This window comes from Cotesia glomerata, linkage group LG10, assembly GCF_020080835.1.
Source record: "Cotesia glomerata isolate CgM1 linkage group LG10, MPM_Cglom_v2.3, whole genome shotgun sequence".
NCBI lineage: Eukaryota > Metazoa > Arthropoda > Insecta > Hymenoptera > Braconidae > Cotesia > Cotesia glomerata.
Window position 1 is genome coordinate 5,056,123 of NC_058167.1, and position 16,590 is coordinate 5,072,712.

A 16,590-nucleotide genomic window follows, 5' to 3' on the forward strand; every position below is an offset into this window, starting at 1 on the left:
TCGTCGTTTAGACATAATAAATTAATTAAATAATTAATTTCAATTAATTAATGGAGTAAAAGAGAAAGACGTTGTGACTAGAGGCGCACAAAAAACAGAATGAAGCTAGACAAAAGACGAGCTATATCGTGGCTAAATTCACTTTTTTTTTTTTAATATTTAAACTTTGTGGTGACAATTGGCGTACGCAGACAGTACTACAGAGTGATCTCGAGAACGAAACATGATATATAATCATAATTATATTATAATTATTATAATTATAATTATCATAAGCCAGTCCAGTATAAAGTTTAGGTGTGTTTTTAATTTTTACAGGACATAAACTTGACTTTTCAATGGAAGCATAGGTGGTTTCTGTTTCAAGTTCTTCGACACTTTGATAGCTGATACAATGACCATATCTGTTGACTATATCTATAATTTTTCTGCTACTCGTTAAACTCTTCAGAGTCATACCCAGCATAATATGTTTAGACGTCTTGACTTGACCATTATGAATTCCATAAATAATATCTTGACAGTAAGACCGTACTTGACGAACACATTTTAAGCTACTTTTTCGTTTCTGTCTAGAACCACCGATGAGAGTAGAATAAAAATCATATAATTCCTGCGGTATAGAAGCTTCACCTGCAATTAAATGCTATACTGAAAGATTTTTAGATGGTAATTTTGTCTTGTTCATTGTCAAAATAGTTTTTCGTAAGATTAATGCCGCTTTTTGTAAAATATTTTCCGATTTTAAGTTGTCCAAAAATGTTTCATCAATCGTCTTCATATAATTAGGTGCTATTATTTTTAACTTCCCGCTAAGAAAATTAAAAATTTTCAAAAATCGGGAAATTATTGTTTTCACCCCGTTTTTCGAAAATCGAGTTTTCATCAGATCTCGACGTTTTGAGGTCCTAGGAAGATTTCCTATTTCCGCGGAGATGTCACCGTGTGTGTGTGTGTGTGTTTTTTCCTTGGGGAATCCTTTTTACGGATTCTAGGCATAGCTGTTTGGCCTGGATATGTGGCGACTCGACGCAGCGTCATACTAAAACTCGACGCTGACGCCCCTACCCACTAAACCCTAAACCCCGTTCTCTTCTATCCTCTGATCTCCCATGGTACCGCCGTAAGGCATTTCTTCGCGGGCGGAGGAATTAGCTGCCGCTCTTCCTTCTGGTGGCTAAGATGTTATTTCTTCTTTCTGGATTCTATCTTTCGCTCTTTTCCTCTCAGTGGATCGCAACTCTGTAAGTACTTTTGTAGCAAAAGTGCTTGTGGCGTTCCAGGCAGCTTCTGACAACAACATTGCTTCTACTATTGACTCTGGTTAGGTTCTCTTTTTCAGAATCTTCTCTAACTCATCGCGCTGTTGGTTGAAACGTGGACACACAAAGAAAACATGTTCCGCATCTTCATTGACCCCTGGACAGGACGGGCACTCTGGGGTATCATCGTGCTTAAAGCGGTGAAGATACTTCTGGTGTCATCCGTGTCCTGATAACATCTGCGTTAAATAATAGTTGATCTCACCGTGACTCCGGTTGAACCACACATCAATCCGAGGTATGAGACGGTACGTCCACCGACCTTTCACTGCAGCATTCCACTCCTGTTGTCATCTTGCGATGCTGTGTTGTCGTTTTTCCTTTCTAAATTCTTCAGGGCTCAGTGTGGTTGACCTTTTTCGTTGATATAGGTTCCGTCTTTCCTCAGCTAGGACTCTGAGAGGCAGAGTACCGGAAATAACACACACTGCTTCCTCTGATATTGTGCGGAAGGCGCTAGCTACTCGTAGGGCACTCAGTCGATAATGTGTGTGTGTGTGTGTGTGTGTATGTAAATCTCTCATAACTTTTGAACGGATCATCCGATTCGATCGAAACAAGCGGCGTTCTGAAGAGTTTCTTTTCCCCTAGAATCTTGATACTAATTTACAGAATTTCAGTCGATCAATTTTGAGAAATCTCAAAAATAAAATTTCCAAAAATTCGTTTATTTGAAATATCTTTTAAACGGCTAAACCGATCAATTCCAAAAATTTATCAGCTCTTAACCTCAAAAAACCACGTCGATTGCCACCAGCCCGGTCGAAATCGGTTAATTTATTCGTGAGATATCGTTGTCGAAAAAAATTGAAAGAAATGTTTTTTTTTTTCAGAATTTCTATGAAATTTTTAGTCTGACCAGTCGCGATTAAAATTTTTCAAAGAACTTAAGAAGCTGCGTTGAATGCCGTAAACCGCAAGAAAATCGGTTGATTCATTCAAAAGTTATTCCGGTTTGAAAATTCAAAAAATAGTATTCTATAAAACTTCCATCAGCCTTTTGAGCTCGAAGAGATTAAAAGCATAGAACAGCAATTTATTTGAGCTCGGAAAGCTCAAAATTACACACAAATTATATTTTTGAGCCCGAAGAGCTTAAAAAATAAGTGAATTGTTGAGCACTTAGGTATGAAGGTAGCGGGAAGTTGCAGAGATGGCCTTTAGGGTCGACCGTTTTCCTAATTTTTTTATTTCGGATTGTAAAGAATTTAATATCTTTGGAAAACTTCTCATCAATTTTTTCTTCAAGGTGTTGTGCAGTAAGAGTAGCATCCATTTCAATGGAATTCTCTGCATAAATTCTCTCAAACGAATCAGTATAAAATTCATGTAAATGTATCAATAAATGACAGCGTCCGTTGTTAATAATATCTTCTTCTATAATGCTGCTAATTTCATTAAAAGCTTCTTGGTGGTACTATCGATGATGATGCCAAACACTTTTAACACATATTTTCGCCGACGAAGATATTTTATCATCAAACTCAATCCTACATGCAGTATGATAGTATATTTTCGGACCTGCAATAATTTCTAATTTACTTAACAACTCATTATACTCTTCTTGATTTTCGATACTAGACATTATGCGAGACTGAAATTGATTTTTATCACCTTCATGGAGTAAAAGCATTTTTTATCTCACTTGTTTCTTTTTTTTATTGCAAAATAAACAAATATTTTTACTCATGTCAACACTGGTATCACTTTGAAATGAATTATTTACTTCAATGATTGCATTAGCATTTTTACTTACTTCTTCAAGTTCACTGATGTCCACAGCTACCTGGGAAGCTTGAGGTTCTGTTGATTGAGAAGCTGAAGGTAGTTGTGATACTGTTGACTAAGCCAAATGCGATGAACCTGGTATTGAATCGTCTGTTGACGTATTAATGTCTTTAGATGCTTCTTTTTCGTGCCCTGTTTCAACAGTCTTTTGAGACTTTCTTGGTTATGAGGTAAAATATCTTTTCATTAGCCCTATGAATGATTTATAACATTCCCTGTGATAGCCAGCCTCTGTATATTCACGTGGAAGAATGATGTCATGATATTTGAGGTTATGTTTTTTTTCGTAATTTTAAAATTAATTCAAATTTTTTTAATGTTTCGTCAGAAAATAATGTTATTTTATCACTACTTTTGTTGCAAATAACACAAATTAATGTATCACCCATAACTTGTTTTTTATAACAAACTCACTTTTATTTACAAAGCCACATAAACAAATTGTAAACATATAATCTACGTATCATACACCAATTATATTGAATTTACTTTACAGTCTGTATATATTCGAAATATTTTATGCTGTTAATTAATAATGAATATTAAATTAATATTACTTGAGGATAGTATATAATATTATTTTAGCTGATGTAAACATGTACTGATTACTAAACAGTACATGCGCAGTAATAATAACAACGGCGCAATAAGGGACCGCGGTAGACTTAACTCGCCATCTCACTCGCGCTCACCTCTATGCATACTGCCTCGCTCTCTCTTACAGCTACCCTACATGCTTGTCTGGCTAGGGGTTGGAACTATCAAAAGTGTCTGGCTAATGAGGAAACATTATCTACTTATTACCCAAGTATTATATATAAAAATTAGCTTTTATACTATAACGTAAGTAAAATTATAATTTCATGAACATTAAGGGTGTCTGGCAAGGGGTTGCCACGATGTTAAGTGTCTGGCAATGAATAACGTGATTTTTAATAATATTCTGAAGGTAATACCGAAAAATTGGACTTTATTATTTGATGAATTTAGATCGGTATTTCATACACTTTTAGTACCGTTTACCTGCTAAAGCCACTATAACCCAAACTCCATAATGGTCCATCGTTCTTACCTGTGTTGAGAGCATCCACTGACAAACTTTGAGCTTTTATAAAATAACGTAGGTCTGGAGTTCACGGACTCTTAGACTATGTCTGGCCAGGTCTGATCAGACCCGGTCATTTTTCATATCTGATCAGACCTGAAGACTCATGTCTGTTCATATCTGATAATTTTTCCCGTGAAGTCATTCAAAAGTTATGAGAGGTTTACATACGACGAGACACACACACACACACACACACACACACACACACACACACACACACACACACACACACACACACACACACACACCGCTCTCAGGGTTGCCTGCGCCTACCGCACAGTTTCCGAAGCGGCTGTATTGGTCATTGCAGGAGCCGCGCCCATCGACCTATTAGCGTTCGAAAGAGCAAAACTCTATGACGCTAAAGACAGTGATGATAACATGAAGGACGCAAGAACGAGGATAAAGGCAGAAACGCAGCAAGAGTGGCAGGACCGATGGACATCGGGAGAGACGGGCAGATGGACGGCGCGCCTGATCCCAAACATCAACGTCTGGCTCTCTCGGAAGCACGGGGATACGGACTTTTTCCTGACCCAGCTATTGACGGGACATGGGCAGTTCAATGCCTATCTTTTCAAGATGGGTTTGCACAGCACACCAACGTGCAAATACTGCCCGGATAAAATCGACGACTCCGAACACACATTCTTCGAGTGTGCTCGATGGAAGGACTACAGAAGAAACACTGAAGAGATCATAGGCACCAGGCTCTCCCCCTCAAGCCTGGTGACCTATATGATCAAACAAGAGGAAAACTGGTCAGCTGTTGCAGTTTATGCACAGCACCTCCTGAAAGACAAAATCGCAGAAAGGGACCAGTAGCCAGGAGTAGGCGTCGTGAGACGCAGCACGACTGGATTGAAGTAATGCTAACGCGGTTCCAATCCAGTCCTCCCCGTACCATCTAGGGGAGAGGGGAAGAGGAATGTTTTTTTTAGTGGGTAAAAATCTTCACACTACCGACTATCGATATCTGTCGGAAGATGGGCGGCAGAGTTAACGATACCGGTGTCTTTTGAAGATCTTTTTTCGTACCTCTTTATAAAACACACACACACACACACACACACATATACATATACAAAAACACACACATACATACATATGGACATCATTGCGAAAACATTCGGGAAAGCTTCCAAAGACCTTAAAACGTCAACATTCGTTGAAAACTCGATTTTTGAAAAACTGGGTAAAACCAATAACTTCCCAACTTTTGAAAATTTTCAATTTTTGTAGCGGGAAGTTAAATAAATCTTTTTTTTTTAATCACCCTAATATCCATGAATATACAGAAAAACTTATAGGAATAAATTTACAAATTTTTTATAAATTTTAATTTGTATGCTATGTATACGATTAACAGTATTTACTTTTTCATTCGAGGTAAATCAAAATCACAGTTTATTAATTTTTTCATATTCACCTCGGCATTTGAGAGATCATTGAAATAGACTAAAATTCTCGAAAATATTTATAGGTGATGCCAAAATGTTCTTCATTGATAAGAAGTTGTAAATGGAAAGGATTACCAGTAAACTGCACTATTTTTTTTGAAAGAAGTTTAACAACTGACGGCTTATGTTGCAGCTATAACTATTTTTACAATCATCAGTCAGAATATCTAAGGTATTATTTATAGCATGAATAAAAGCTGTGTTTATGTTTAATGGATATTTATCGAATATTTTGTCATCATTAATTTTTCATTTAAATGATCAGAATTTAGTTCAGAAAAGGTAACTGAATTAAAATACATTAAAAAAAAAATTGATTTTTTTTTCATGGTTCACGTAACTACAACACAAGATTCTACTTCCTCATGGCACGTGTAAAAGTCATCCGAACAAAAACAGTTTCACTGTAAAAAATTGCGCCAAGTCCACGTTCATAAAACTCATCTCAATAACATTTGCACTTTACAAAAAAAATTAGGCTCGTTTTAATAATTTTCATTATCTACAAAAAGATGTGAAATACAAAAAAATACCAAGAAACCGTCATAATGTTGAAAAAATTGAAAAAAAATTTGTTGAAAATTAAAAAATAAAAAAAAAAATTTTTTTATCGTACTTGGCGCGCGTCATTGAGTACCCCAAATTTTTTCAGGATAAAAAAACATCCTTTTAATGCTGAGAAATTTATAAGTAAGTCAACTATGAGTAAATTTAATTTTTTTCTAATAGTTAAGGTCCTTATTTATCTTATAGTGAGGTTTAAATTATACTTTACCGGACAAATTTTTGAAAAAATAAAATTTTTAAATGTTAGTATTTGTTCAGAGTCTTACGAGAAAATCAGACGTTTGCAGTATTTCTCGAATTATACTATCAGTCATGGATTAGATGAAGTAAAAAAAAACTAAAAATCAGATTTTCGAAATATTCAGGTTTCTTTTTGTGCAATAAAATATATCAGTTACCGATATATTTATTGAGAAATTAATATTTAAAAATTACAAAAAATTCTCAAGTTACCTACAATAAAATGGAGTCAAAAGATTTGGCAACGTTGCGTAGCGCGCGAGCTTCAGACCATTCAATAAATTCAAACTAAACTTTAACGCGCTTATGTTTTTCATGCATACTTATTAGTTAATTTATTGATAACAAATTTTCATAATTCATAATTGAAAAAAAAAACAATAATTAAAAAATACTAGCATTTCTGCCATGAGACATTAGAATGTTATGGTTTTGTGACTAAACATTTTTAATCAATTTATTTATTTACACTGTCTGCAAAAATTTAAACATGGTTAAGGTTATATTGTGCAAATGAAAATGTAAACAACCGAAATAAAGCGTTGCCAAATTACAAACAGGTTACTAACAGCTGATTTACAACAGTCAAATTAATTTTTGTATTTAACTATTTTTTTTTTAATTTTCAAAATTTCAACGATTAATGCCTCATATACTATTTATTTTTTAATTTTAGGAATTTTTATGGGTTTTGTATTTTAATTTATTGAAAATTTACTACTACAGTTGTTATGACTCAACTGGAGCGAAAGGACTTCCTTAAGGTGCAATTTCATGCTGACGCTTGACGCTGATTCTTATGAACTAAACAATGTTTAGTTTTAACTGACGCTGCATCAATTTAAGATGGCGCTCCAGTCGAAACTATATACAATTTAAGCTCATTTGACGCTCTAAGCCAGCGTCAAGCGTCAGCATGAAATTGCACCTTAAGACTTTGATTAGCTGACTTTTTTAATGAAAGCAAACCCAAACAATTTTAGCTCTCTTAAGTATTGACTGTTGTTACTAAATAAAATTTAGTTAGAAGAAAATATGAATAATTTTAAAAAATTCACATGTAAAGTTGTTTGATAGTTAATTCTAAAGATTTTATAATAAAAAAAAAATCTTAACATTTTTTGTGATTAAAAAAATGTTTAATTCAAAATTGCACGCCTCATAGCGCGAAGCGCGTGAGGTTGTGCTTTATACTCGACTAGTCAAGGTCAAGCAATTTTGTGATCTTTAAAAGCCTCTATCCCAATCATATTACACTTATACAATGATATAAGTAGATGTAAACCGGAAAAACACTTAAATTAAACCATCTTTTACTTTCTAAAATCATTTCATGTTGCTATTTTGGAAAAAAAAACGTTTTGAAAAAAATTTTACGTGGACGTCCGGATGTCACCCCATTAAGGATGTACCAACGATTACTCCCGAACAAATTGATATTTCAAGACCGGACCTTTTTTATTAGTTTAAGAATTCGATTAACTGGGTCCGTATTTCATATCAGTGGTCTAGTTTACGTATTTTTTTTTTAATTGAATTTTTATTAAAATTCACTATCACTACGTGATACAACCGTACAAAGCCAAACGAACTTTTCTAATTTGTCACGTGGAAACTATGGCGCCACTTGATCAAGCTAGATTTTTTTAGACTGCGTGCGCATATGACAAGAAAAAAGGGCGACGATATTTAAAAAAAAAATATAAAATACTCTGTAAGAAACTACTTAATTATAACTTTTTTTTTTTAATCAATTACACAATTAATTATTTTCTTAAAAAATGAATGAGCGTCATGAGGCGTGCACTTTTGGATTTTCCAAACTTTTTGTACCTTTCCCGCGAAAATTAAATCCCGCGAAAATTAAATGTTCCTAAAATTGTAATATTAATAAATTAATCTTTATTTTTCGTACAATATCTAGTTGCATTAATAAAATTTTATATAAATAAGCCGCATATACTCTTTGCTTAAGATTAATAAACTAAATTATCAATCAAAATCTTTATATTTCATATAATCGTAGAAAAAAAATTGATAATTTTTGTAACTCAAAAAATTGATCATTTAATTTCAATACTGTTTTGTTGGAAATTAAAAGTGAATAAATAACAAAATAATTGCAGACAAGATACTTCAGTTCATTAACATTTGTGAGAGTTTCTAAGATTTTAGTTTACTTCATCTATTCTACAGTACCAACTTTAATATTACGTTGGCTGCATTTTTCTTTTCATGGAAAACTATTTCGATTAAGCTATACTTTACGTAAAAATAATTCCAACGCACCCCGGCATGTGTAAATGCAGGATGTGAAATATCTTTGGGTGCGTTCGCGTTGGATGCATTAAGCGCTTACAGCACTACACCTATAACACGTTATACGGCGACATATATATATTTATAATATACACACGTGCTCACAGCGCATAAGCTTCCGTCGCGTATCCACCTTTTTTTTAACTATAGTTTCATACTTTTCTATCATCGGGAGGTTATGTTCCCCATAAGAAAAAAGTTAAAATCTAAAAATCTGGGTCGCTATAGTTTGTGCCAGTGAATTTTATGAATTTTAAATAGAATTCATATTTATCATTAACTATAATTAGTTAATATTGATAATATAAGATGTAACGTATTATTATAAAGTATTCTTGAAGGAAAAAAAGGTCTGTAAAATTAATAAAATTATGCAACCTCAAAAAACCGTTCTGCTTACGGTATATACACACTCGGTAGTCTGGCTCTCCGTTTGAACGGGACTTGGCGCCAGATTCTACCGAATCTGTGGATAAACAATACACCAGCACACAAAAAAAAAATCTGAAAAAGGGTTAACCCTGCGGGCCATTCCTGGAACTTCCCGCTTATTTTTGAGCGTAACGCTAAAAAATCAATCCATTTTTTGAGCTCTTTGAACTCAAATTTTTAAATGGCTATAATTTTCAAACGCGTTGTTCGACTTCGACTTGCTTGGTGGCATTCGACGCAATTTGTTTAGTACAAAAAAAAATCCGAAAAGAAATGTGAAACATACACTTGTTTCCAAATGTTTCATCAACGATATCTCTTGAACCAATCAAACGATTTGAACGTTCTTGATGGCGATCGACGTGGTTTTCTAAGCTCATATTTATTCAATTGCATCAGATACGATCCAAGAAGAAATGTCGGAGTTTCGTGAAAAAAACACTTGTTCCCAAATTGCATGTCTTAAGCACAAAGCGCGCAAGTATGCTCTACTCTCGCATAAAAATCGTGATTTCGATTTAAACGTGGTTTTCAAAATTTAAACGAAAATAATTATGGATAAAAAGCATTTGAGATAAATAATAATAACCAGGGCCTGGAAGTTGGGGCAAAACAATTAGCGATAAAAAGCGAGCAAAACTTTAGTAACAACGGCATGAAAAAAAACGATCGCAACGTAAAAAAGAAGCAAGTTTACACGTATCGATTGATAAAATAGTCTAATTCGAAATGTCAATAAAATTGAGGTTGGTTGTAAGCACGTGGATTTAGAGAATTACAACCTAAAAAAATTGAGATTGGCACATGCGCTATAGAACTTTCTTCTCAGAAAATGATGCAAAACTTGAATTTGATAAATGATCATTTTCTTTTTTGTAAAAATTGAACGACCGCTATGAAGCTTGCATTTTAAGATTTGCCAAACTTTTTTTTTCATTATTATAGATTTCATGTATAACAGTGATAATTGCTGTTTACATTTAAGGACTCTACTTTATATCATTCAATCCTGCCTTTTACTTTTATTTCTTGCCATTTTTTGTAGCTATGGCCGATTTTTAATTAATCTGTACTTGCATTTGCCTGTATTGAGAATGCACTAGTTACTGCTTTTTAAATATAGTGACTTGATTAGGGAAACCACAGAAAACCCGGTCGTAATTACTGTCGGCGCGCCATCTAGCGGCCTCCCAGTCCAAGTATACCTGAGGTACTAGTGAAAAAAATCCTGTTTATGCTAGAGTCTGGATTCAGTACTTTATTCGATCTAGGCGTCGGTTTTATGCCTTAGACTGCTCGGCTATACTGATCGGTAAATATAATAAGTTGATATAATTTTTGTTAAATTAATTACAATAAAATAATATTCATTAAGTTGTCATTGTATAAGCAATGAAAAAAAAAAAAAAATAGCTGTTTTATGCTTTTGAGCTCTTCGAGCTCAAAAGTCTTATCAAAGTTCGATGAAACACAATTTTTATAATTTTCAAACTGTTATAATTTTCGAATGAATCAACCGATTTTCACGTGGTTGGCGACAATCGATGTACTTTTTTTAGCTCTATAAAAAAAGTAGCTGTTTTAAGCTTTTGAGCTCTTCGAGCTCAAAAGTCTTATCAAAATTTGATAAAACACGATTTATTCAATTTTCAAACTGCTATAACTTTTGAATGAATGAACCGATTTTCACGGGGTTGGCGGCAATCGACGCAGTTTTTAAAGCTCCATTGAAAATTTTCAACTTTAAATCGATCGAGCCATGAATTTCGAAGTTATTACAAAAAAACACTTTTTTCGATTTTTTTCGACAACGATATCTCACGAACGCATCAACCGATTCTAACGTTTTTGGTGGCGATCGATGAGGGTTTTCAAGGTTAAGAGCTGATTAGATTTTGAGACCAATCGGTTCAGCCAATTCGGAGATATTTGAAAAAAATTAAAAAAAAAACAACTTTTTTTTTCACTTTTTTTGGATTTTCTCGAAATCTACCAGTCCGAATCGGTTCAAATTTTCAGGAAATCTAAGTTTAGTGATGCCCTTTCGAATGCCACCAACCGCGATGAAATCGGTCAAGTCGTTCAAAAGTTACAAGAGGTTTACATACACACACACACACACATCGACACACACACACACACACACACACACACACACACACACACACACACACACACACACACACATACATACAGACGTACGGACATCATCGTAAAAATAGTCAGGGAAGCTTCCTGTGACTTTCAAACGTCGAGATTTGATGAAAACTCGATTTTTGTAAAACGGGGTGAAAACAATAACTTCCCGATTTTTGAAAATCTGAGATTTTTAGCGGGAAGTTAAAAATTAGGAAAATGGTTGACCCTAAAGGCTATCCCTGCAACTTCCCGCTAACTTTATACTTAAGCGCTCAACATTTCACTCATTTTGTTTTTGAGCTCAGAGAAATGACTGTTCTATGCTTTTGAGCTCTTCGAGCTCAAAAGTCTGACGGAAGTTTCATATCACACTATTTTTTGAATTTTTGACCGTAATAACTTTTGAATGAATCAACCGATTTTTTCACAGTTTAAGACATTTAAAGCAGTTTTTTAAACTTTTTAAAAAATTTCAGAGCGCGAACTAGTCAGATCAAAAATTTCATAGAAATTAAAAAAAAATTAGGAAAACAGTTGACCCTGAAGGCCATATCTGCAACTTCCCACCAATTCTATACCTAAACGCTTGAAATTGCACTTATGACGTTTTGGAGCTTTTGAGCTCATAAATACAATTTGTGTATTATTTTGAGCTCTTCGAGCTCAAAAAAATGGCTTTTGTATGCTTTTGAACTCTTCGAGCTCAAAAGTTTGATAAAACACTATTTTTCTAATTTTCAAATCGCAATAACTTTTGAATGAGTGAACCGATTTCCACGCAGTTAGTGGCATTCGACGCAGTTTTTAAGCTTCATAAAGAATCTTCAAGTTTAAATTGATAGAACAAAAAATTCCGGAGTAATTCCGAAAAAACACTTTTTTCGGTTTTCTATCGTCAACGATAACTCACGAACGAATCAATTGATTTTGACCGGACTGGCAGCGATCGACATGGTTTTTTTATGTTAAGAGCTGATTAGTTTTTGAAATTGATCAGTAGAGCCGTTTAAAATTTATTGCAAAAAAACCTTATTTGAGAAAATTTTTTTTTGTAGTTTTTTTGCGATTTCTCAAAACCTATTAGTCGGAATCATTCCAAAGTAAGTTAAAAATCTAAGTTCAGTCAAGCCTTTTGGAATGGCACCAACCGCGATCAAATCGTTTCAGCCATTCAAAAGTTATGAGAGGTTTTCATACATCCACACACACATACATACATACATACATACATACATACATACATACATACATACAGAAGATCAACCAGTGGATGGATACAGTGAACCTACAACTGGCCAAGCAGAAGACCGAAGCAGTGCTTATTACCAGCCGAAAAGAAGTTGAAACAATTAAGATTAATGTCGGTGACCGAGAAATCACATCACAACCTCATATACGATATCTGGGAGTGATGCTTGATGCCCCACTCAACTTCAAGCAGCAAGTGGAACACGTCTGTACGAAAGCGTCAGTAGTGAGAGCTAGTCTCGCACGATTGATGCCGAACGTCGGAGGCCCAAAGTAGAGCAGGAGGCTACTATTGTCATCAGTAGTCACATCGGTGCTCACCTACGGAATATCAATTTGGGCTGACGCACTAGAGGTGCAAGATTCATGGAGAAAAGCTGGACGAATATATCGTATGAGTGCCCTACGAGTTGCAAGCACCTTTCGAACAATATTAGAAGAAGCAGTGTGTGTCATTTCCGGAACTCTGCCGCTTAGAGTTCTAGCTGAGGAAAGACGGAACCTTTACCAACGAAAGAGGTCAACCACACTAAGTGCCGAGGAACTCAGAGCTGAAGAACGGCAGAACAGCATCGCACGATGGCAATCGCAGTGGGACGCCGCGACAACAGGAAGATGGACACACCGTCTCATACCGAAAATCGACGTTTGGATAAACCGGAGTCATGGCGAGGTCAATTACTATCTGACGCAGATGTTGTCAGGACATGGATGTTTTCGGACGTATCTTCACCGCTTCAAGCATGATGATTCACCGGAGTGCCCGTCCTGCCCAGGAATCAATGAAGACGCGGAGCACGTTTTCTTTGAGTGTCCACGATTTTACCTACAGCGCGATGAGCTGGAGATGATCCTGAAGAAGAAAATCCAACCAGAGACAATAGTAGAAGCAATGCTGTCATCAGAGGCTGCCTGGAACGCCGCAAACACGTTTGCAACAGAAGTCCTTATAGACTTGCGTTCCATCGAAAGAAAAAGAGCAAATGACAACAACTAGAAGAAAGGTAAAATAATACCTAGTTACCAGAAGGAAGAGCAGTCGCTATATCCTCCCCCCACGAAGTAATGCCTAACGGCGGTTTCCATGAGGGATTTGAGGAAAGAGGAAAGGGGTTTAGGGTTTAGTGGGTAGGGGCGTTAGCGTCGAGTTTTAGTATGACGCTGCGTCGAGTCGCCACATATCCAGGCCAAACAGCTACGCCTAGAATCCGTAAAAAGGATTCCCCCCCCCTATGGGAAAAAAAAAAAAAAACACATACATACATACATACATACATACATACATACATACATACATACATACATACATACATACAGACATACATACAGACATTCAGACACCATCGCGGGAATAGTCAGGAAAGCTTCTTAGGACCTCGAAACGTCGAGATTCGATGGAATCTCGATTTTCGTAAAACGGGGTGAAAACGATAACTTCCCGATTTTTGAAAATCTTCGATTTTCTTAGCGGGAAGTTAAAAACATTTTTTCTAATTTTTTTCGACAACGATATCTCACAAACGAATAAACCAATTTTGACCGGGCTGGTCGCGATCGACGTGGTTTTTTGAAGTTAAGAGCTGATTAGTTTTTGAAATAGGGTTCCGTTTTGCCAAACTCAGCCACTTGAGAGCAGCACATTAGCAAGTTTTTTAAAGCGCAAGTTTTCAAATATGATCACCAAAAAAAGAAAAAGATTCATATGAAAAATTAGTTTACTAGTTATAATTAAACGAAAATTGAAAATTAATCGACGCAATAAACAATAAAACGTATATAACTATTTTTTTTTCATAAATTATGAGAATTTAATAATAATAATGATAATAATAATTATATTATAGCTATATTCAAGTTATACCTGATGTTTTGGAGTGGCCACTCGTGTTGATAAGACATTGTGTAAAAAATAATTTAAAAATATAATTAATACCGAAAAATGGGAAAGTGTTCAGTTCCTTTTTGTAAAGGAAAAGCTACTTTTACTTTTCCAAAATACGAAAAACGTCAGATTCTTTGGGAAAAAGCCATAAGTATCAATTTTCAATCATCAAAATCATCAAGGTTATGGTCAATCCATTTCGAAAAAGATTTAATTGTTGAAAAAAAAGAGAGTTTTTATACAGGTATGAAATTTATTTATTCAACGTAGATTTATATTTTAGTAATTTAATATCCGTATCAAGTAACTTTAATAGGCGGTTTTTTGTAGGAGTCACAACATCCAAGAAGTATTTAAAACCTAATGCTGTACCAACACTTATGTTGGAGCTTGAAGCAGAAAAATCAAGGCGTTCAGAAAAAATTCGAAAAGCTCTTTTCGAAGAAGGTTCTAACGATTCATCATCATCATTGCCTTTATCGCTTTTGGATGATCCAATGAATATCTCCGAAAATATTGCCCAGTTTGATCGAATCACTGATAAAGAATTGTATATTAACAGTATCATCATCATCAAATGAAAATAATGAAATTACTGAGCCACAAAAAAATAGAGCTTCGAAGTTCACTAATAAGTAAAGATACATTGATAGATCATCAAATTGAAGAGCCATTTGCATCAACTAATTAATATTATTAATATTATTAATATTATTAATTATTAAAATAATATTCAAGATTGTTCAACAATCTCAAGCATGTCATACATCCCCACTGATTACTATAATATCGATGTACAAATGGAAGAAGAGGTCTATTCATTGCCAATGCCAGAAAGTAGTAATGCAGATGACATGGAATCAAATCATGTGAAATCTTTGGGAGTGAAAAAACAAAAATCATCTGCCGTGAGAAAAAAATGTTTTAGTTCAGTTGGTATCCAAGTTGGCCGTGGACCTTTATCTGTTTAATCAATTTCTCACCGAGATGATGTAATACATTACTATACTGGATTAAGAAATTATGCTAAATTTCAATTTGTGTATGGTACATTAAGTAATTATGTAGATCGCATTACATATGTTAAAGGTCAAGTTAACTCTGTAGAACCTGAGGACATATTTTTGTTAATACTTATGAAGTTACGAAGAAATATTTCAGATTTTGGATTGAGTATCTATTTTGGAATTAGCGAAGCTGTTGTCCGCAATATTTTTAATACTTGGATCCATATGATTCACCAGCTTTGGTCATTGATAGATACTTGGCCATCCCGAGAAGTTGTCGACTTCTATATGCAAGAAGGATTTAAAAAGTTATATCCATCAACAAGAGTCATTGTTGATGCTACTGAAATACCCATTGATAAGCCATCAAATCTAATAGCTCAACAAGCAACATTTAGCACATATAAGAACAAAAATACTGTGAAAGTATTAGTAGGAGGATCACCTGACGGCATTTTATGCTATCATTCTGCAGCGTATGGAGGTAGTACAAGTGATAGGCAAATAGTAGAAAGATCGGATCTCGTTAAAAAATGTCAAAAAGGTGATTCCGTAATGGCAGATCGTGGTTTTAATGTGCAAGATATTTTTGAATCACAGGGAGTAACTGTCAATATACCTCACTTTTTGAAAGGTAAACAACTTCCTAGTGTGACAGTATTATCCGATCGCAAATTAGCATCGAAACGGGTACACATTGAACGATGAATTGGGTTGACAAAAACTTATAAAATCTTACGAAAACATTTGAATCCGAATTATACGCGTCTAGCAACGAAAATTTTTTCTATATGTCTAACGTTATGCAACTTTCGTGAATTTGTTGATAACTCGCTCGCATAAAAATGATATCTCCAAGACAAAGGACACACTTGAAAAATTTTAATAAAATAATGAACTTAAATTTATTTCGTGTACATTTTGTTTTGTAATTAAAATTTTTATATTTAAAACGATTCAGTTCTGATGCATAACTAATATAACAATAATTATACTTTTTATAAGAAAATATAAATCTGATTATAAATACATTAACTTTTATGTAAAACTTAAATTTTCATTACTTCTTTTTTACTTT

The 16,590-nt window shown here is 34.5% G+C and overlaps 1 protein-coding gene across 1 annotated transcript; it reads left to right on the top strand.

Annotated features, from left to right (window-relative positions):
* The first annotated feature begins 14,533 nt into the window (after positions 1-14,533).
* On the top strand, positions 14,534-16,220 carry LOC123273366. The gene is made up of 4 exons (XM_044740768.1): positions 14,534-14,749; positions 14,836-15,066; positions 15,244-15,441; positions 15,574-16,220. Exons 1-4 carry the CDS (start codon positions 14,563-14,565, stop codon positions 16,218-16,220), a joined length of 1,263 nt encoding a protein of 420 aa, XP_044596703.1. The 5' UTR covers positions 14,534-14,562.
* Positions 16,221-16,590: the final 370 nt, after the last annotated feature.